Raw genomic sequence first — 23,420 nt, 5'->3', positions numbered from 1 at the left:
ACCAGCAAAATATTTACTCTGTCCAATTTCCCAATATTATTTAGGGGAAAATAAAACAATGTAATTACATTTTTTTTCTTTTATATATACATGTTAGGAAATGTCTATATTTTTATTTATATATATTATTTATATATTTTATATATTTATTATTTTTCACTTTAGAAACTTTCATCTCCTATACCCCAACAAAAAAGATAATGTTCAGGTTGAGACTATTCATTAATAACAGTTGCACTGTTCAGAAATCTTTATTTTTTTTTTCCACAAAGGCCTCATAGGATTTGTGCAAGGCATTTGTACTTATAGTCCCACAACATTATCTTGTGCTGTAAGATCACATCTGTATCACAGCTGTATCACATCTGAAGATCAGGGCAGTATTGGAGTTAGCTTTTGAAATTTAGTGGTCCTTTCATGTTTTTGGAATGGCAAACGACCTGGTGTTTCTTAATCTGAGCTAATTTTCTAGGTCATGTATCTGATTTCTCAATGCTTTGATGGCTTCATTAGTTTCAGAATAACAATGTTTCTGCATGTTACTATCTGTCTATCTTTAGTGTCCACTAAATGGCCTGTCCAGCTGCTTATCTCAATTGCAATCGCTCTTCCAACAAGGGGAGAGCTAGAACAGAATGTCCTGTTTACTGTCCTCTTCTCTCATCAAAGAAGCAATAACAAGGGTCAAAATCTGGCAGTTATTTCCAGTTAATAGCCTTTCACCTTTCTTATACCATTGCCAACTATTTAGTTTCTTGTGTGTTTTAGGGGTCTTAAATGAAGATGCATTTTTCCTGATGTGTTCTACTGAGCTAATATCTCTTGAGCTATCCATGTACAAAGGTGCTTATATAGCTTTGGCACAGCAAGCAAATGTGGAAAGAGAACAGAAGACCAGTGGGCTTTTACAAAGACGAGTGAGAAATTCCTAAATTTTTGTGTGTGGCATTGTGATGGTGCCAATGGTGCTGCAGTGTGTTAGGCCACATGAGCAAAACATTAGATGCTACAACCGAGGGACATGAATTTCTGAAATTACTGAGAAAAGGGGTCCAAACAAAAACACTGCTTTATAAAATGTAGTGGATGTGGAGACATGAAGGAAGCAGTAAGACCTATACATGTCTGGATGACTGCATAATTAAAGAAGGCTCACACGTCATAGATGAATGAGATGAAGGAGAAGGGTAATGGTTTTAGAGGTGATATCTGAAAGGGGTCACAAGGAAGGTCTGCAAAAGAAGAAAGACAGGTTACTGTTGTCAGGTTATCTTTCAATTTTACTGTAAAACACAGGAATATGAGATAGAAGGATATCCCCTGGGTTATCAAATCTGGCCTCTGCTGCTTCAGGTTACACCGTTGTAGATAAAATTCTGTTACATATCATATTCCATCTTAAAGCTGGATAGGCTATTTGGTGTTGTATATCCTCCTGGAAAGGTATATTCTTCAATCTGATGGTTGAAAGCCTTACAATTTCCACTATAAATGTATTCAGTTTGGCTATGCATCAGATAATTAAAATATTGCTCCATCGCTAGTATTCAACCATTTTCTGTATTTCTACCACTCTCATCCCTGAACAAACCAAGCTCTTTCATATTCATTCAAAAGGTAGGCTCTTCATTCTTTTAATTACCCTGTGGTCCTCCTTTTTGTGTGTTTGACACTGAATTAGCTTTTCCTGAAACCTTAACACTATTTCCCAACAGAACAGGTGCTTTCACCATGATACATCCAAATTCATGAAGAAATGGAGGTTGCATAGCTGCTGGGAAAGAATTGTCATTTTCCCCAGATTGTTTAATTTATGACATAATCTTGTTTATAAAAGAAATGAATTTGTTATGTTAAGGTTGTAAGCACAGTCCTTCACAAAGATAAGTCAACAAGTTTGTTAAAAAACTGTGAAAGAAACAAATGTATAATCTGGTACAATTTAGCTTATTTTTACAGTGGTAGATTCTGTACAAGAGTTCTAGCTAGATGAAGCACAATTGTAAGGTTTTTCTTCTTCCTTCAGATGTATATTTTTTCTTGGCTTTCTCTGAAAGAAGTTGCATCTGCACATGGAAAATATTTGGAAGATATGTACAGGTGAAACTCATCTACAGTCTGTTTGGATAAATGACAGGAAAGCCAGAGTCCAATAGGAGACATTGTTAAATAGTCAAACTGGTTAGCCCTCTGTATGTTCAGAGGGAGCACTGATTCAGCATTCAGCAGAACTGTGGTCACACAGTCACAGGAGAATAGCCACTATTTTCCCTTTTCCTGTCTGAGTGAGCTAACTGCCCTGGGTTTGATAGGTGTGCCTTGTGCAGGGCTGCGTAGCAAAGAGGCTGCTGTGCTATGCTCTACTGGTGACTGCTACAGGCTACCCGATGTTATTAGCCCTGTTCCAGGCTCCCGCAGCACAAAAAGTAGCAGGAGTTATGTGGGTTTGCTGTTTGCAGTAGCCTTCAAACCTACTGTGAGTAAAGGGAGTACACCCACACTGGAGAAGCTGGTTTTTCCCCCTCTGGCCAGCACTCCACCTTGCCTTCATTCCTGAAGGTCCATCACAGGGAGTCACTGTCTACCTGAACTTTCCTCACACTGCAGTCAGATGACAGTGTATTACTTGTGTGAAGGAATTTACAACCACTGCACCCTCAGCAGGGTAATCAGAGAGCGTCAGGGGGTCTCACCATGGCAGAGCACAAGCGCATCTTCTCTTACAAATTGCTACTAAATATTCTTCCGTAAACCAAGAGTTGATACGGGAACTTCTTTCTGGAAGATTTCTGAGAACTTTTCTTCACATGTCTTTGTAAGCAATCAGGTAGTCTGGCTAACATAAGCAACCAGAAAGTTAAGACCAGTTGCCATGTAATTATACCCCTGAGACTCTATACCTTAGTGGTTGCCTACAGTTTTCTAAGAACCTTCTTTTTTCAATCAACATCAGTATGTTTGTTGGAAGGTACATTGTCAAGTACAGTGTAAAGCAGTAAAATGTGTAACGTTAGAAAGTATTAAAAATAGTTCAATGAAAGCTGAAATAATATGTTTATAAGCATTAGTAATATATTCTTCTACACCCTCTCTTTTAGTGTTTTATAGTTGGCACTGTATTTTCTTGCAGCTGAGAGACAGCCAGTGATAACAAAACCTCTATGGAGAGAGCAGAGACAAAATTGATTTATAAAATATTACTAAAGGACTGAGAATGTATCAGACTGCACAAATCTTGCCTGCCTGTGCTGCAATTTGACATGTTTATATTGAATATTTTGTATTGTGCTTGAAATCAAGTCAGTGAAGTTTGTTTGCTGGCCTTTTCAGTTCCATCAATCATCTGCTGTGAAGTTAATCCAGTTAAGACCCACCAATATGATAGAAGTAATTGTGTTTTAGTCTGTCACGTGTGTGCAGCATATTATGTGAAATTATGAAGAGCTTAATCACTTAGTTAATAACTTAATAGATATTGCTACAGTACAATTAAATAATACCAGGTTTGAACCATGTGACTTTTTTTTCTTCTTTCAGTGCTGTCAAAGCAAAATTCCTGTCATTCCCACACTGTCTATCAGCATCTGCCAGGGTCACTGACTCTGCTTCAGTGAAAAGGAGTTTCCATGCCATGAAATTTTAAGAAAATAGGAAAAATAAATATTTTCTTATTTATTTTTCAGATCACTACATATACTTCAGAACAGATCATTTTACAAAACAGATTATTAATTCTACAAAAATATACGCTGGATTCTTTTTCTCATTGTCTTTATGGTTCATTCCTAAGGATCATTCACATAATGAAATCAGTGGGAGTTGAGGGTGATTTGCTGTTTCTTCAGTGTCATGGCACTGATGGAGAATTCCCTGTTAATTAGTACTGTGCATCCCAAATCAGTGTTCTCATCCATGAGTACAAATAACATTATGGAGTCCTAACTATTAGATGCCAATTTTATCTGGTTTATATTCTCTTTCAGTGAGAAATAGAAGCAGGGATGTCTGTGTGTGTAATTGTATAAAAAAGGGCTTCAGGGTTTAGCTATCACTTCCTGAAAAATTGTAAATGGTCTCCATGTTGAGTTGCTTAGGCGGCTGTGGAATGGCCAGCACATTTTTACAAGTTTACTATAGCTGTAGTACAGTTTGTGACACACCCCATGTGTGCTAGTATAACTGAGCCTAGAGATTATGCAGATTTTTTGAACCGAGTGTGTGGAGGTTATTTTACTCATTTTCAAATTTGTCGTGAACTTCAGCGAGGTACTTGAAGAAAAATGTAGTAGCCCTATAATTGTTTCCATACAAATAATTTACCTTTTTCCTTAGGCAACATTTCAGAAAGAATAGCAATATATAAAGAGACGCTCCAGATCAAGGTCAGATTGCAATAAATTACTGTTCACCAGATACTTAGACACAAAAGTTGTTTTGCAGATAGACAGAAACCTCAACAGAATTGTCTCCCAAGACACATTTTACCTAATTTCTGTGGTGGACTCACTGCACATACATACACAGGCCAGACTGCTTCTGCACCTTATTACACACAGCCATCATCTGCTAGGTCCTGTAAAGCCTCAGGCTTGGCAGATGTGATGGATCTAGTGCTATATACAGTGGAGCCAATTGCGGGTGCTAGCTAACCCCTTGCAGCATTTTTTGCTCCCCTTTCTTTGGGTAACACAACAAGAAATGGCTCCTGTACAGAGAAAACATGTATTCCCTCTAGTTTTTTAAGGTGAGACTCCCTGAAAGATGGGTGCCAATGGATTTCACTTGGTGTGCTTATATTCAATGATTCTCTTCTGCTCTGTTTTTCTTCTCTTGTTCTTCTCATCCTCACCCCTCACTTCACTTCATCTGTATTTATCCCCTTTCTTTGAAGGATTTTCTGTCTGTTACCAAGCTTATTAAAAGCCTTATATGCTACGTGGGAGAACAGTAACAAGGAGTTAGGGCATGTGCTCTTTCATATGGGTTCAGACAAGAGAATTTTCTTTTGGCCTTCATGGTGCATTGCAATCCCAGGGACCCAGACTGCATCTTTCACTTGCTGTGTTGGTGGCTGCTGGGAGAGGAAATGTAGACACCATGCTATACAGCATGTGCTGTACTATGCACAGTTACAAAGATATATTTTACTTAAAAAATTAAAGACATGAGGTTGTACAGTTTATTCCACTATCACTCTTCACATCTGCCCAATATTGCAGAAATCTGGAGGTTAAGCAGTATATGTCATTGAGCGGTAAGTAAAGGATTGCACTTGTGGTAAAAATCATAACCTAACTTAGGCATGTAGACAAGAAGTAAAAGCCAGGAGAAGAGATGGAAAAAAAATAAAACCAGTTTATCATGGCTGAGAAGGAAGGTGGAGTGATTGAAACAGGAAAGATGAAGAGGGCAAGCAGGAAAAGTGATGTTTTGCTCTTCAAAAAGTAGAAGCAAATTATTCCATAAATTAAAAAAAAAATAAAAAAAATAAAAAGAAAGGAGGAATCCTAATATATAGAAGCGGCTTTGCAGACTATAATGTATTTTATGGTTGATGAAAGTAATTGTGCATTTTAATTTCAGAAATAATGGAGTTATCAATAGCATTCATCTAGAAAAATTAAGATTTTTATAAGACTTTCTCTCTTCTTACTTAGGGCTGCTATAATCAATGTGATGTTAAAAGCGGTGGTTACCATGTGAAATATGTTTATGCTGGACCACACTTCTTTCTGTGTGTTATAATTCCCAGAAGAAATTTCCAAGTTGAACTTGGTTATTGAGATGAGGATCAAAAAGCTTCATATATGTCAATTTCCAGTACAAAAGCAAGTTTATTCTGCTAAATTTCTAACCTTCTCTTGTTACTGCTACAAAATACGATTTCTTATATTCCTGTGATATATTCAAGCAACATATGCTAGATGCTAACTGCAGTTAAAAGGTAGCTGCATTATACTGTAATTCAGCATACTACACAAGTTAATATGGATATAATGCTCTATCTGGTAAAGAAATTGCATGAATAAGGAATTGAGAGCAATAATGTAATTTCAGGAGATTGTTAGAATGAGGAACTCTATTCTCAGCTATTGTCATTAGATAAATAATATCCTCACCAAAAAAAAAAAAAATCAAACAAAGTAGGTATAAATATAAAGATGGAAAATCTTAAGGAAACCCTGCTATAATTTTGAGACCATGTGGGAAGTTTTTGTAGTGAAATCTAAAGAAGTGGAAAACAGAACCCTCAAGAATGAAAACAGGGGTGAATCTTTCTACCTGCTAGCAATCCTGCTGAATATACAATGATCAGAATTCCATCTGGTCAAATATGACAATCACCATGTAGAATGAAAGGCAGATGGTTAGAACATGTCCTAGTCATACCTGCTCAACATGAAGTGGCATTACACAACTTGCCAAAACATGCAGTTCAGTGTTGCCACAATTTAAGCAAATGTCTGCTGTAAATTGTGTGAATTGTCTGAAGACATGGAGCTTACCTGTTTGGTTAGATTCAGCTATTTTCTCTTGTGCTTTCAGGATCAAAATTTTAGCAACTAACTTCAATCCATGTAACTATTTTACAAATGGAATTTTATCTTGCTTGGGCTTATCTAAAAGTGCAAAGTATTTTCAACCTGCCTAATTCAGTCACTAGATTAGAAATAGAGATCATTGTGTCTTATCATTCACTAATCAAGGTTATTTGCATAATATTGCAAATATCTTCAAGGCTATTAAGATTCAAGATTGCTCCAAGGAATTTAAACTGTCCATGTTCTCTGGCAGAAATGACACCTTGATCAGAAATCTTAATAGTTGATTAGAGCAGCTCATTTTCTTGGAAGGTTACCTTGTTCATTTTTCATCTCTATTAACAGGAAAGACTTTTAATCTGCCTTAATTTTCGTTTAGCTTGATTTTGATGATTAAGAGTTCTGACTTGTTCTTTCATTGGATCCAGTTAGAAATTGGATTTCTTGATGTTCAGTTTATTCAGGACTGAAGCATTACAAAGCTCCAATGTGAAACAACAGTTCTAGTGCTTTTTAGACACTGATGAACACATTTCCTATAACAGTCATTTTAATTTGAAAATCATATTGGAATGGAAAATAAAGGTAGTGCCTGTCAAACTGAAGAATTTTGTCTTTTGTCCTATGATTTTTTTTCTTTTGGTGGAACTCTTATCCATTGTTTGTCTCAGAAGTGAGAACTATCTGATAATTCATGTAATCCAAAGATAAGAGGACATATAAAAGTGCCTTGCGTTGTGGCTCAATCACTGAATTTATGTCTGGTATTTGTAGGTCAGATATGTGGTGGAATGAGTGTGAAATATGTGGAGTGTATTTTTGTTGATCAGTTTCCTGGAAGTTATTAAATTAATTTAGTGATTACAGTCACGCTCTTTCCTAATTATGTAGAGCAGCAATTACTGAAAGTGTTGCTACTGGGTAGGCTTATTTTCACCAATAGAAATCATCTCAAGTATTTATGTCACCATCTCTCTTTAGTGTTTGGTAGTGTTTATATAGCATATTGATTTTTTAAATGCCAGTTATGGGTCTTCTAGAACTAGTGAAGGCAGGTAAAAAGTCAGTACCAGACTAAACTGATAATCAGAGCACCTAATCAGATTTTCCCAAAGACTTACCTAAAGACATCCTGCAACTTCAGAATTATATGTGTTATTACTTTGCTTATCATCAGAAAAGGAAATATCTTACGTTTGATTTGCTTTACAAGTTCTACCATAGCTGTGTAAATGTGTTTATTGCTTGCTCTATTTGTTCTTCTGCTATTTTTTCACCTTGTCCCACATGTCTCTACTATAAATTACATCTAATTTGTGCCACATTTTTATGTCCCTTTTAGGTATTGGAATTGGAGTTCTGGTACGGGAATATGGAAAACTGTCTAACTTGGATAAGTTCTACTTTTCCTTTCCTGGGGAACTGCTGATGAGAATGCTCAAACTCATCATTCTGCCATTAATCATATCAAGTATGATCACAGGTATGACTGGAAATGTACTGTTAGCTTATGGGATTGTCATTGTGCTTTCTTTCTAAAGGAAATAACCCCTGAAAACAACTTGATGAAACTCTATGAAACTGAGAAATACAGATTTCATACCTTTAGATTAAATTTTTCTTTATATAATGAGAATAGATTTGGAAGGATTAGCACTATTATCTATGACATTATAAAGAGCTATGAGCTAATAACTTTGCAAGTTTATAGATTTTTGTATCTCTCTCTCCCTGTTTCCAGGAGGGGGTTAAGCAGTTGCAAATTGCAGGCCCAAAGCTGCAGCTGCATATTCTGAGGTACAGAGTTAACTGTTGTAAGTAGTCTCATGTTGCCATTTCACAAGCAAGGGAGGGCTGATCTCATAGCCTACTGTCACAAAAAGAGGACATTCCTGACCTACACTTATTTGGTCTGAACAAATTTCCCTGAGGTACCTTGCATGAGCTCTAGTATTCACTGAATCCATCTATGAGTCCATTCAATTCATTGACCTGGCAGAAATAAATTAGGGGAAAATAAATCCACTTGTATTTCCCCAAAACTGAAAACTCCTTTGAACCTAGTGAGTGCGAAGGGAGATTGTGGGCCAGGAAGGGGTAATGGAAACAAAAGCGAAGTTTCATCTTCTGGGAAAAGCAAGCAAGCTGTTGGCTGGAGCCCTGCCATGCCTGCTAGAATTTGCTAACAGCTCACCTAGTGGGAAAACTTTGGAAAGATTTGGTGGAGAAAGCCCAAAGCAAAGAGACAGAACTGAATGTCAAATAGCTTTTCTTTAGTGAACTTCTCTTTATTCTTTAAGTCTTTGCTGACGGTACAAGGATTGTGACTCTTTTCTTTTAGTTTCTTGCAGTGAATCGAGACACACTGGTCAGTATACTGTCCCTTTTCATCTCCACAAAACTGCTGTTTTGACAACATGTTGTGTTTGTCACAACGTGTCCAGGTGTTTGTTGATTGGTTAGAGGTTAATGAAAATGCATCAGATATTTGACTAAAGAAAGGGAGAGAGCATGTTGTTATCAGAAAATGAAAGGGGAATTTTGATCATGTTGCAAAAGTGCTTTCAAGAATAGGATATTAAATACAAACTTCCAAGCTCCCCAAAATTTGTAGCCAAGAATATCACTAATTGCACAGCAGCACACGGCAAAATGAGTCTATAACAAAGTTCTTAAGGGAAGCTGTTAAGGCCTTTTGAGCACATCTGTAATGTAGAGTGAGAGGAACCCAGTGTTAGAATTGAAATGGAGACTGTCAAGAGCTGCAAGATCAAGAATGGAAAGCTGCCAAGGGTGGAGTGAGAAATGAGGACACAAAATAGTAAAGGGTTGGGTCCAAAGGAATGAAGGGAGATTAAACAGTTGGTGTGTAAAGGAGAGGAGAACCTTAGTCCATGACAGGAGATCCAGGAAAAGCTGACGAGATAAGACTCAAGATAAGACATTTCTTTTTTTGAACGAGCTTTTATTTGTGAGCGAAGTTGGGCCTATGTCTTCAGAAATAAATTAGAACATTAGAATAATCATGAAATGAATTATTTATTAAATGTATCCATGTCCATCCATATCCATCCAGCACTTGCAAGGGGAAACAAGAATTAGCCTGTTAAAAAATATTGTGCTTACTTAATGTGTAATTTTCCAATATGAGCAAATAGCATTTGTAACTACTAACACAAGCTTGGACTTTACAGATTGCAGATTACAGCCATATACAGAGATGACTGTATAAATGGATCAGCCAAGGTCAGAATCAGAGCATCTCATGATGAGAATGAGATGCTCTGATTCTGACCTTGGCATATCCAATTTCCATAGAAAATAAGGGTGTACTTTTTCTACACTTTTATATTGGGTTTTTAGGCAAGGAAAAGGAAACAAGATAGATAAACAGAAGCTGCTTGATAGAGTATGATGGCTTTGCAAAGGAACCATGAATGTCTGTGCATGATGGTTTTCACTACTCACTTGCATCTGTCCTCAGGATGTTGATGAGATGACCTCTTTTAAAATAGTTATGTTAACCTTCCAAGCATCAGAAATGCACATTTGAAATGAATAAATAAACCTGTGAATGATCACACAGCATACTAGTCATTTTTCTTCTTTTACACAGTCATATAGAATGACTGAGGTTGGAAGGGATCTCTTGAAACCATCTAGTCCAATGGCCCCGCTCATGCAGGGTCAGCTAGAGCAGTGTCTTCCTGTTCAGATTAAATTTCACCGTTTTTTAAATTTTTTGCTATTGTCTCATGTCTTGTCTCTGGGCACCGCTGCTAAGAGCCTGGCTCTGTAATCTTTCCCACCCATCAGCAATTTATACACATGAATAAGATCCCTCTGAGCATTCTCTTCTCCAGACTGAACAGTCCCTCCTCTCCCAGCTGTCCTCATGTGAGAGATGCTCCAATACCCTCATCAGAGTTGTGGCCCTTCACTGGACTCAGCCCAGTAAGTCCATCCCTTTCTTGTACTGGGGAATCCAGAACTAGACCCAGTACTCTAGGTGTGGCCTCATAGATGTTGTGTTTAGAGAGATCACCTCCCTCCACATGCTGACAGAGCTTGTCACAGTGCTGCCTAGGAGGCTACTGGCCTTTGCTATGAGATCTTACTGTCTCAGGGTCAGCTTGTTGTTTACCAGGACTCTCAGATCCTTCTCTGCAGAGCTGTTCTCCAGCCAGTTAACCTCCAGCATGTACTGTTGCCTTGCATTATTCCTGCCCAGATGTAGAGCTCTGCTTGTTGAACTTCATGAGATTTCTCTCAGACAAATTCTCCAGCCCATCCAGGTGCTGTTGAGTGACTGTATAACCATCTCATACCTCAGCCACTCCTTCCAATTTTGTCTTGGTGGTTCTTGCACAAACTGTCACCTGTAACCAAAATCTAGTATTTTGACATAATATACATTTACAAAAGGCATCAAAACTTCCTAGATGCCTTTGGACTCAGCACCACAATCTGATTACAGTTATGTACCAAGTGAGCCATTGTAATTCTCTCTGGTGCACACACTTAACCTGCAGCAAAGGCACAATAACAGAACAACATTTTTCTGTCATGGTGAGCTAATTGCATCGCCTTAACTTGTAAACTAAAAAGACGTTTACTCTGGACCAGCTGAAGTGTCATTGCTACTTCTACTGCAATAACTTTGTATATATTGCAGCCCCAAGTGTCTGCCACAGAGCATGTGAACACATACACAGGTCTGACAGCTGTGATCATCAGATACAGGCCCTATAGGGGTCTGTTTAATACATATATTCCAAGGAGGTGGACATCCTCAAAACACATCTGGTCCCACCAAAGACAACCAGCCAGTATGCAGATTATGGTGCTTTCCTTGCACATCCTACATTTAATCAATAAAGACGAAGTTTCTTTGGAGGAAAATACTTTTGGGTCTTATTCTAGAAAAGGTACCGCCAAATGCAGAAATATGTGGCTTTGCCACTAACAGTAAGCAAACAGTGAGCTGTCTTGTTTACAATCATAGCTGAAGACACATCCTGGATCTTCCTTGAATTTCCATCCCCTTCTTTGTTTGCTTCTTTACAGTAATTTTTGAAAGTGTGAATTTTGCTTTTGATATGAAAATTAGGAATTACAAAGAGGTCATGTGGTCTAACTTGACTTTAGTAAAATTTTTGACACTGTCTCCCATAACATCGATCCTGTGTTCTATCAGTTCTGTGGGGATAACTGCACAGTGAGACAAACTGAAACCTGTCTGAATGGGCAGACACAAAAGGTTGCAATCACCAGCACAAATCTCGTTGGAGACAAGTCAGTAGTGATGTACCTCAGGGTTCAATTCTGCGGCCAATAGTGTTTAACGTTTTATCCATGACGATGGTGGAGCTGACTGCTCCCTCAGCAAGTTCACAGGCTTGTTCAGTCTGCAGAAGAGAAGGTTACAGGGGGACCTTGTTCCAGCTTTCCAGCGCCTGAAGTGGCGTACAAGAGAGCTGGAGGGGGTCTTTTTACATGGGCACCTAGTGCTAAGACAAGGGGGCATGGCTTTAAACTGAAAAAAAGTAGGTTTATATTAGATAGCGAAAAGAAATTCTTTACTGTGAGGGTTGTGAGGCACTGGAACAGGTTATTCCATGAAGATGTGTTTGCCCTGTCCCCAGAAATGTCCAGAGTCATGTTGGATGGGCTCTGAGCAACCTGTCTGGTGGAAGGTGTCCCTGCCTTTGGCAGATGGGTTGGAACTAGATGATCTTTAAGTTCCCTTCCAACCCAAACCATTCTATGATTCTATGATACAAAATATGTCACCAAGACATTTTTGAAAATGCAGTCTGTAGTTTTCTTTTTTAGGATCAGAATGTTTTAAAAGCTAATGTCACATCCTGAAAAGAATCAGCTTATGCTTTAGAGATGGGAGCTGTGCACAAGTGCATGTCCCATGACCAGATTCCAATCTGTTTGGGCATAATGATGTAAATCAAGCCCACAGCAAAGAGAGTGGAGGTTGCAATAGCTCCTTGAGATTTCAGGATTTTCTGGAAAATTAAAGTCTTAGTAGTTTTAACTTGTTGGAATAAATTCCATATTAGTGAAAAAACTCTCACAGATTTCCTCAATTAAATCAGGAATATGCTTCTTGCTTCTCCTTGGAGCTCTAATTAGAGCAGGAACACCCTTACCTCTGTCTATTTTCAGATTCAGAAGGCAAAATTCTCCCTCTGGTTAAATGGAGGGCTTTGTAGAATATGGTTTTCATTCACAAACCCAGTTCCTCTGAGTGTAAGAGAGGAACAGTATTGTTAACACACTTATGTAGTGTACAAGTTGCAATTTGTGGAATTTTTCCACTAACCTGCCTGGCAGCATAACTGTAGCCTAGTAAAAAACTGACATAAGCACTAAGCATATATTTGTTTTGAAAAAATTGGAAATTTTTGTTAGTAGGACCTTGCTTTAGGTATGGAATAGTCTGTGTAGTACTCTGCCTCAGAGCCAAATTTTAATTGTTCTCTTCTTCTCATAATCATTTTAATGGATTCAGGCGTAAACTTATTTACTCTGACCCAAAAGTCCACCATTGATGATTCAGTTCAAAATATAGAGCTCTTTTGGCTACCCATGAGATTTCTATCCCTCAAATTAGTTAATAGCACACTAATGCATCATTCATGTCAAGAAATGATTTGTATTTTCTGTCACCTGCTGTAGTGTTACTCAAGATCATTGTTATGATATCAGAACTACAGCTGTACTGAGTGTAAGATTCCACACCCCAAATCCACTTATTTTGAAATAATGCTCTAATAGAAGAAATATTAGATAAATACAAAGAAAATGTTTTTTTAGTTGCCCTGTAGGGAAAAGGAATGAGAGGAATCTCTTGTATGCTTCAGAGCAGTTTTGAGACTTAAATCTAATCATTTTGGGAGTACTTAAAACATATAAAATATGTTTGAAAGTCTTGGAAGTTCACAACTCTAATTTCATTCTGAGAATGGAAATTCTCTGGAGTTGTGCAGTTTCATCAAGAATGCATACTGAGCAGACTAGTCCCCTTTAATCACTTAAAGCTTTCTTTTTCATTAAGTGAGATTCACACAGTGTGCAACGGCAGTAAATGTTTGCAAATCTGTTTTCTGTCAGGATCACAGCAGAACTTAGGTTGGAGACAACTGTCAAGTTTCCTGAACTTTTGTTCCCTTGTACTTGGGTACAAGCTGAGGAAACTTACATGCCCAGTCTGAAGATAACTAATCCACATAAAGTGTCTGGCCTTAAGTCCTGCACCTCAGTTCCCTGTTAATAGCTAATATCAGGAGATCTGGTTCTCAACGCAACACCCCCAGACATCCGGACACTATGAGAATACAATGGCTCTGCTTCCCATCTCTCTTCAATCAGTCCTTCTCACATGGGGTTATTTCATGCTGCCTGAATTTTCAAGCTACAAGCCATGGATCTTGACGTGGAGGTCTTTCTTCAGGGCTAGAATGTGTTCTGTCAAAAAATTTATATCACATATCTGATAAATGACCTTTCTTTGATGATGCTTCCAGAGTTACCCATAAATGCCAGAAATGTTAGCTTTGTGTTAAAAGATGTTATATATAGCATAGCAGGTCCATGTCTCAGGTCTCAGTATTAATGGCATTATTTTTTCACCTATTCAATGTCTGTTTCAAGTTCTGTAATAATCTCTCCCTCATGTCTTATATTTCCTCCCTGACAAAATATTAATACAGCTTTTTCTTATGTTTCTGACCTTCCCTGCACTTTCATCCTTCACAGACAACTTCAAAGAAACTAGAACAGATGCATGGGAGTTTCCTGTAGTGTGAATTTGTGCAGGCTCAGCTGTGGGGAACACCAAAATTTCCTAAAGCAATTGATAAGGCATTTGCAGGGACCCACAGCATACTTCAGGAACAGTGGAAAAAAAGACAGTATCAATTACCTCTCTCAGGGCAGCTGTATGTGAGCTATAAATACAATGTGTCCTGAGCTGTGAGTCTGGCAATATCAAGTTTTCATGACTATAGGAATAAACTCTTGCTTTACTCCAGAACTTGCTTTGACTACTGGTCCACTGCAGTCTGAAGCATCATGCCAGGACCATTTTTCCCAATGCCAAATATACCCTCTTACTTGCACTTGTTACCGATAGTACAAAGATAATGATTCCACCACAAATCTGTTCTGACAACTGCTTGAGAGAGAAAAATATCCCAGTGGATTACCTGGGCCATGTGACTTTTCCCATTTGCAGAGTCTCCTGTTTTCCCTGTGTAAAGAGTATGTTAGATTGTGACTGACAAATAGATGTGTTGACTAGGTTATTTGTCCTTTTCAGTTGTTCAAAATTGAAGTGTGAGTTTCCTGCCTTGGGTCTGTGTTGGGTCTGTGTCTGGAAAGCTATTAATTTGTTTTATCACAGTGCCAAAGGATTTGGAGAATGAAAACAAAACATACAAAATGGGATACAAAAGAGCTAGAATGAATGAGAAAAAAAATTGAATTAGAGTATTAATCAGATTATTCCTATTTCTCATGTTTATCTTTGAAAATCAGAACAGTTCAGATTTAAACAACTACTTGTGTTTTTATTTTGCCCACTCTATTTATAATTTAAGTTAGAACACACTAAGACTGTGCTGATGCAATGCTAGTTGCATTTTATATATACATTATATGTACGTATATTTACAGTACTGTAAAGGACTACAGATAAGGTAATGGCAGGAGGACAAATCTGGGGTTTTTTCCTATAATGCAGGACTCCAAATCCATTTTTCTCTGGTATCATCAATCCTGGCATGGCAGCTGCCTCAGCAGTTTCCATTTCTACAAGATCAAGAAGGGCAGCTGTTGGGAGATGCTCCATTACTGAGGCATCCTTAACAGGCCCTGTGCATCATCAGCACAGTCCTTGGGAAAGTACTGGTCTAGCTTAAGATACTCAGGGACTGTCTTCTGAAATACCTGCATGTTCTTTGCATGCTTTGCTGTTTCTTAAGACAAAGGAACTCCCAAGAAAATCAGATCCATTGTATAGTATTAGTAAACTAGTTACCTGGGCTCAGATGGGAGACTCATCTCTTCCCTCTGTATCATTAATTGTGTGAAGGTCAGAAAATGTTACAGCACTGTTAACGAGCTTTGCCTTTGGTTGTACTGAGGGATGCTGGAAGTTCTGTCCCTGCTGTCCATGTGCAGTCATTGAGGCAGGCAGGACAGCAGAGTCATGGGCTATTAATGGACAAGGCTTTGTGCCCATGTTCTTCAGATTACTTCTGTCACAGTCATCTACTCCTTTCCCATCAATATCAGTTGACCTTATACAACTGAGACAGCCCCTAGATTATTTAAAGTTTTAAATTGTAGTAATAAAACTTTGAAGTGCACTTCTGGTTCATGGAGCATGATTACCACCAGCTCTCAAGGGCAAAGAGCCCCAACACAACAGCCATTTTGTGGCGCCAGCTGTCACTGCCTCCTGTCCTAGCTGTATCACTGAGGGCACGGCTGGTGGCACCACTGTGGATGGGTCAAAAGCCAGTTGGTGTCTTCTGCTCTTCTCTTGTGGAGCTCAGGACATAAACAACTGTTCTACTATATAAACCAGATTGCATTCACCTTTTTCACTCCATTTCCCTGTGTGTAGATATCACATAGATTAAAAATGCAATGTCATGTTAAAGGGCTTTTTTAATAGCTTGGAAGCTAAACCTTGTCAACTTTTACATTTTTATACTTACACATTTTGCCGCCAATAATTTTGAGGGAATTCAAGTCCTTTCAATACTACAGGTTTTCTGTATTCACTTCATACATGTTTCACCAGCAACAGTGCATGGGCTATATTTCTGCTCCATCCTTGAACTGAATCTGATTTCTGTAATGAATCTTGTTAGCCTGTCCATCTTGGCAGATTGATGTGTCATCTTCCTTTCTTATAAGTTTTTATTATATTCCAACCAAGGAACATCATCCCTTCTGAAAAGGCATTCACTTCAGATGATATAACCTCTAGGAGCTTTCTAGAGGAAAAATTAAAATGTTCCTAGAAGTTTGGAAATAACATGAATAGAAGGCAGTATTAATACCCTCTTTCTCGGCATGTCTCCAATAAGCTCTGTAGGGAAAGATCATAATAAAATGGTTGTGCCTACTGCCAAGAAGACAACACAATAGTCTCTTAGCAAACTGATATCCAGGGTCAGACATTTTTCTTTAAATCTTACCTGAAATTCCTTCTGGTTTATAATGATTTTAACCTTTTCATTGCCATAAACTGTTAATCTCCCATTCCATTCGTTCTACCTGGCATTTAGAAAGGTTCATTACAACTGTATTTTCAACCACATCCTAAATGATCCAAGACATCTCTCAGTATTTGGACTGTTGTAACTATTGTTGCATTCCATACCTTAGTCTGCTTGTTGGGTTTTTTTCAAATAACCTTTTTCCAATGCCTCTCCAAAGTTAAAAGACCAATATTTGACATGCTAATCCATGATCTAATTGAAGTCTCATTAGATCATGTAAGTAGAAACTGAGAACTTCCTGATTTTAATTTTTTGGCGATATTTAAATAGCATGAACAGATGCTTATGCATTACCTGCATGCATCTATCTCTCTTTCCCACTCTCTCTCTCCCACTGCCCCCCTGCCATGTGCTAGTTTTTTTCATTTCATTTGTAAGACATTCTTCTGTTGCATTTACACAATATACTAGTAGAATAACAATAATTTGTTCCAAAGAAGAGCAATTAATTAAATTTCTATCAAGTCTGTTGAAAAGGTACTTGCTACAAGCTGCCATAGAAATCCTTTTCCTTTACAGTAAGTAGCAATGCCATTTGATTAGAAGGGATAACTGCTGTTATAGAAGAATTGACAGAATAGGAACAGAAGACTTCTAGTAAAAATATTAAAGACCGTACATCATGAAAAATCTCATTTGAGAGACTGCATATCACTGTGTTTGGGGCTTCCATTTGCCATAGCTTTTTCATTATCTGATCTTCTCAGCCGACATCTGACTTGGAACTGTCCTCCTAATAACACTTAGCTATAGAGGTCCTTCAGTTAGCTGGGGAAAGACCAGTTGCAAAAAGTCCTTCTGAGCCCCCTGACACAGTACACCTGAGGAAAAAATAAAATTATGAGATGCATGTCAAGGGAAAGATGTTTGAGAATGATCTACAGGTAATCTGAGTCCTTTGTCTCAGATGAGCAGTGGATTCGTGGATAACATCATGCTGTGTGAAGTCCAGCGTGTGGGTGGTATTTCAGTAGACAGTTGTGAATTACTTATTTGGTCCTGATAATCTTGTTCATACACAAGGAATGTGGTATTGCGTTTCCCAGAGAGTTCCACAGAGCATCAGAGGAAAAAAAAGGAAATATTCACTGTTCAGCTTTTGGAAGAAGCAACAGAAATTGCTGTTGAACCTAGTTTGGAAACTAAAATTTCAGGGAGAATATGAAGAAAATGAGCTTTCAGGAGATTCATGACAGTCAGGGCAAATTTGTACTACAAAATCATGCAAATAAAAGGGCAAAATGGGAGATAAAGGGCTCAGAGTCTGAAATGGGAAGAGGAAAAAATCACAGATGACTCAAAAATGGCTTCAGTAAAACATAGGCTCTGAATTCACCTGTGTTACAGTGCTTCCCCCACCGCAGTTTTTGTCTGAATTGTATACAGAAGGACTTTCCCTTCAAAAGTGAGCACAGACTAAGGACAAAAGGAAATACTGGGCCAAGGACAAAAGGATGGAGGGCAACTGGCTTAGGAATCCTTTCTTTTGAGAAGCCCTGAGAAGAACATTCTTCTGAATTTATGTTAGAACTTAAACCCAAGTTTATAGGACAGCAGAAAGGACCTTTCTCTGTAGTGAAAAAGAAACTCTCTTGTTTGTGTCTACCACCCAACTATTAAATAATGACAAAATTTACATGGAAATATGGTGAAATCTAGTCTTACATGTATGAGATATCTTCCTTTCCTAGCAGTAGCTGATTAGAGTTGGTATAGCTCATGGAACAAGAATGCAATTTTGGATTCTCTTAGATACATAGAGGAATAAGAAAATAAGCAATAAGCTTGCTACACACTGCTTGTGCAAGCAGTAAGCTTGCTCAGCCCTGGAGCTAGAATTTGGTGTTCACTCCTCAGATAAAAAGCATGTCTGTCTTCTGAAGGTACAGGCCAAATACTGATTTAGTATTGGTAGTGTTTCTCATTGCAAGTAGAAGAAAAGTATGGCAACTAATTAAAATTTTTCACTTGTGTCTGAGAAGGATTGTTTTTATAGCCTGACCACCAGCTCTGTGATGACCAGTGGATTAAATGAGAACTCTCAGTACTAGGTAAATGACATTCCAAAACCACTTTGGAACAGAGGTCATACCACAGTCAGATGCAGCTGAAATTTTGATACTGCTCATGTCTTAAATTAGAAAAGATCCCAGCTCCATCTTTTAAAGCCAAGAGACTTCATGCATTTCAGGCAGCTGTCCATTTATCAAAAACACTGTTTCAGTACTGGTTTGGGTTTTTCTTCCCTAGTATTTTTTAAAGAATAAATATTACCTTTTTGCAACGACACATAACATAGTGCATCCCAGCAATAAAGTAACTTTTCTATTTTTATATAAAACATTGTAGTCCCCTTAGAAGGATTGCCTATTGAAATTTTCTATAGGCATGTTAAGAGTCTCCTATGGTATTCTATTTTCATGTGTCTTATGCAACATTCTGTAAAAAAGTTTTGATCTCATGGATGTTCATCAATCATATAATTGCTATGATGTAGTGACTGCATACTTCAGCCAGAAGATCCGAAACGGACATGAAGAAATAAAGCGTGAAAGAAATATCTAGTGACCAGAGAAATTCCTCCATTAAAGCAATACGGTTGCTGGCAGTTCGGAGGAGTTTCAGAACTGCATTTTGCCTTTGAATCAGCATCATGGTCATAGCTGAGAAGGTGTAAAAGCCGTACAGGTCTGCTCTTCAGGAACTTCTGTTGTTATATTTTTGTTACAATAGGAAATTAGATAGGGAATTAGATATCAGAAGCCTGAGAGTACTGTGTACAGTTGATGTGCACCATACTTAAGGTGTTTTTCCTCAGAAATCAATTAGCTTCTAAAACTAACAGAGAAATTCACCATGTGGCTGACAGTAGTGTGAACTTGGAAGAACCTTTAGCCAGACTCATCCTTCTGGCCCTGGGTCACTTAAGGAGAACAACTTGCCGTCAGTGCTAGGAGCTGGCTAAGTGGCATTGAGGAAACTCACATCTTGATCCTCAAGTGTAGATGTGTTGCAAAAGGAGTTAAACAGCCTAGCCTTTTATGGATTATATGTAATGATCAATGTGTCGTGCAGATAAACTGATGATCCTGCCAGCTTCCACCAATCTTCAGAAGTTTGAGAACAGCTAAGAAGTACTGCAGGAGATGCACTTGATGATGACACTGTAATTTGTAGAGCAGCGTTAAAAAATGCCAGGGAGTTGAGGTATGACTGTTGCTGTTGAACGGAGTCAACCACTGCACCAAATTGTAGACGAAATCTCTCATAATGTACTGAAAAAGAGCACCTGGAAACACAAACCTGTGTGCACAGTTGCATGTATTCCACTCTGTAGAATAGTATGACAAATTCTAAGGATGTAGGTGTTATCCCCTAGGGAACTAACAAGATGATAAGCACTGGAAGTTAGAAGACCCCTGTGATTGTTTCCAGTCCTTCATGGAACACTTTTCACTCCCAGATCTCACAGGACCACAGGACTGGTCTCACAAGAGCATAGTGAGCAACTCTGAAATTACAGTGTTATACCTTCAGCCAGCGCCATTTGGCCGTTTGTACATATGCATCCTTACAGGCCTCTAAAGTGAACACATTTTATGTTCAGTGGCTACTGGTAAAAAATTCTGTAACACCATATTTCATATTTAAGCTTAGTTTTGTTTAAATCAGACTATTTCCTTAGGTAAAGTAGCTTTATACAGTAGTACTTCAGGGAAGTAGTTTTAAATATGTACAATAAAAAAAAAAATTGCTGCAGTGCAGTATTACACTTTATAGGGTTTTGAGGTCCTTGTATGAGAAAGAGTAGAAGAGTTGATTTCTCTGATTGTTTGGATTTTATTATTTTTCCAAGTGTATGTGATGCAAAATGGAGAAAACTGGGCAAAAAAAGAGAGGAGTACTAAGTCCTTCAAGCTGGAGACTGTAACACAGAAAACATGGAAGGTGAATTGCAGAAGACTAGATAATTGATTCCAAAATTTTACTTCAGTTATTAAAACCTTAACTCTGTTCTTCTAGAATGATATGGGCAGAGAGGTAGATAGATTAACGGATTTTAATATCAGTTGGTGTTTTTTGTGATGATCTCACATAAGCCTTTTTGTATCATAGCCACAGAATTGCAGTCTATGCTTCAGTGGCTATAGCTGAATTAGGCAATATTTTTTAGGAAAATTTAAGGGACTAATCAGAAATACTGTAGTTTTGAAACACCCAGGGATGGAAGCAAATCCATCATTGTGTCTGTTCAAACTCTGCACAGTAATTATATTACCAGTTTATCTGTTCAAACATGTTTAAACTTAGAGATTGAGGGAAGAAAGAACAATTAAGTTAGTTGTAAAAGTTTAATGGTAATCCAAATTAGATAACCAAACTTAATTACACTGCTTTTGTGATCTAAATTTGAATGACACTACAGGCTTTCCTTTTGGAACAGTGTATGTGCCATCTTTCTTTGAGAAATAAGTTTACTTCGGAACTGAAATTACTGAAAGTTAGTACTACTAACTTTGTAGTTAGTAGTTGTATTAGTGCTTTGTTCAACACATCTTCCATTAACTCTTTTAGTTACGTCCAAAAAAATTGTAAAGCCATGGTGTAACTACAAAGGGAATCTTAATTTTCAGTTGTCTTGAGAAAAAGTCTAGTAGCTATCAATTATGTTATCAATTGCTCAGTCATGACAATAGGATATGTCTGGACGTAAGTCTATTATTATATATGATATTTTCCTATGTGTAACAAGCTTACATAAAAAAAAAAAAGGGGCTTAACAGCATACATCACCCAGTGCAAACCTGTGTCTGTGGCACTTGTGGTGAATGCTACTTCAGTCTCTAAATAGAAGCATCATTCTGAATAGAGGTCTCAGAGTACAGCAGCTTTCAAAAAGATGCAAACCCCACACCCATCATCCTTAGACATATTTTTACTTATTCCGCCATGTCTGCCTGAATTGTTTGTGTGTTTTTGTGGTTACCAGCAAAGCAGCACCAACGTGACAATGGAAGGACTGGCTGGATCCTAGCACAGCTTGCTCACTAACAGGATCATTATCCAGTTTAAAAAGGCCAGAGCAAAGTTTACCCTTTATACCTCTATAACTCTACTGCACATAACAGTTTGCAAAGGGACTTCATTTGGGGCCAGAAGAATGCCTGTCACAGGAATCTCATTTCATATTAACTGTAGGATCTTTTTAACTGACTACTCCATGGAAATAACCTTGCATGATTATTAGGCTCTTAACTAAGTCAACAAGACTGTCAGGCAAAAAAAAAAAGCTACCAACAAATATGAAGGCCCAAGTTTTAGAATAAAATTCCATTATTTCCAGGTTTTATGAACTTTTCCTTAGAAGATATGGAATGGTGGCAATACCTGTTTGCTCTGTTTTAAAAACATGATGTGAATTCTTCCAAGTTAATTTATCGGATGCAGAAGTTTCAACATTGACAGCCTTTGAAAACAGGGCTGTCCACAGAAAGCATTATTTATTACTATCAGTGTGAATTGACACAATCAGGTAACCAAGAGAATGGCCAAGTGACAGCTGAAATGCAAAGAGTAGATTTATTTTGTTACCTCACCAACCGTGCCAGGTGGCAGAGGCATGTGGGGACAGAGGCTCCCTTAGGCTCAGCTCACCCCAGCAGCCAGCTCAGGGGAGAGCTCTCAGCCTGCTTTGCTATAACAGAAGGCTTCCTGCCTCTCTGTGAGAGCATGTTATCTCTCCACAGGAATTCCACTTCTCAAAACAGCCACAGGATGAACCACACTAGGCATAATAAATTGAGTTTTCCCACACTGACATTTTTAGCATTCCCAGCTGCAAGGTCACTTTGGTCTAAACTATGCCCTTCTCCTTGCCAAATCTTCCAGTTTTAGCCCTTCCCTCCCAAAACTATCCATTCTCAGGAGTTCTTGCTGCCATGATTTCCACAGCTGAGCCCACAGCAATGGAAAAGTCCTTTTTTCTTCCTTTTTTTTTCCATAGTTCCGAAGGTGAGAAATAGAAATCTTGGCCCAGATTCTGTGTCCATTCTGTTATTCATGCCTCAAAAAATATCCTTATTGCTGACAGCTTCCTGTAATAGCTGTGGCATTGTTTTTCTGTGCATTGATCTGTATTCCTCTGCCATATGAATAGTTCATTAATCATCCTTATTTGCTCTACAAGTGGGAGAATCTTTACATCATGATTTCAGTATATATGTGTAGTTCTTCTGTACTCCATCTGATGATACACTCTCCCATGGAAGATCCAAGATAATCAGATTCTGAAATAAAATAACCTTCATTCTCCCCTCCGAGTATTGTTTGCATTTTGAATAACAATTAACAGAACTAGTAAGACATTATATGAGTACTCTAGGCACAAGGTGTCAGTGCTGTTAATATACCTTCTGAAAGAGACATCAACACATGGTTAAACTGTGCTTGCTAAGATCCTTTTTGAGCTCAAAGATCAGTAAGTTACATGTATGTCAGATCTCTTGATTTTTCTTCCTTCACTTTTGAAACTATTCTTTTCCTACAAAATCACGCTTCTCTGAGGCTA

General features: G+C 38.1%; 1 protein-coding gene across 1 annotated transcript in view; it reads left to right on the top strand.

Annotated features, from left to right (window-relative positions):
- Positions 1-23,420, top strand: part of SLC1A1 (solute carrier family 1 member 1) — a 51,091-nt gene that overhangs the window by 5,793 nt on the left and 21,878 nt on the right. Inside the window, exon 2 of the mRNA XM_039567503.1 lies at positions 7,885-8,025. Within this exon, the coding sequence (XP_039423437.1) occupies positions 7,885-8,025 (141 nt within the window). The remainder of the gene's footprint in view (positions 1-7,884; positions 8,026-23,420) is intronic.

Source organism: Corvus cornix, chromosome Z, assembly GCF_000738735.6.
Source record: "Corvus cornix cornix isolate S_Up_H32 chromosome Z, ASM73873v5, whole genome shotgun sequence".
In the NCBI taxonomy this organism is placed as follows: Eukaryota; Metazoa; Chordata; class Aves; order Passeriformes; family Corvidae; genus Corvus; species Corvus cornix.
This window is presented reverse-complemented; position numbering and strand designations above follow the sequence as displayed.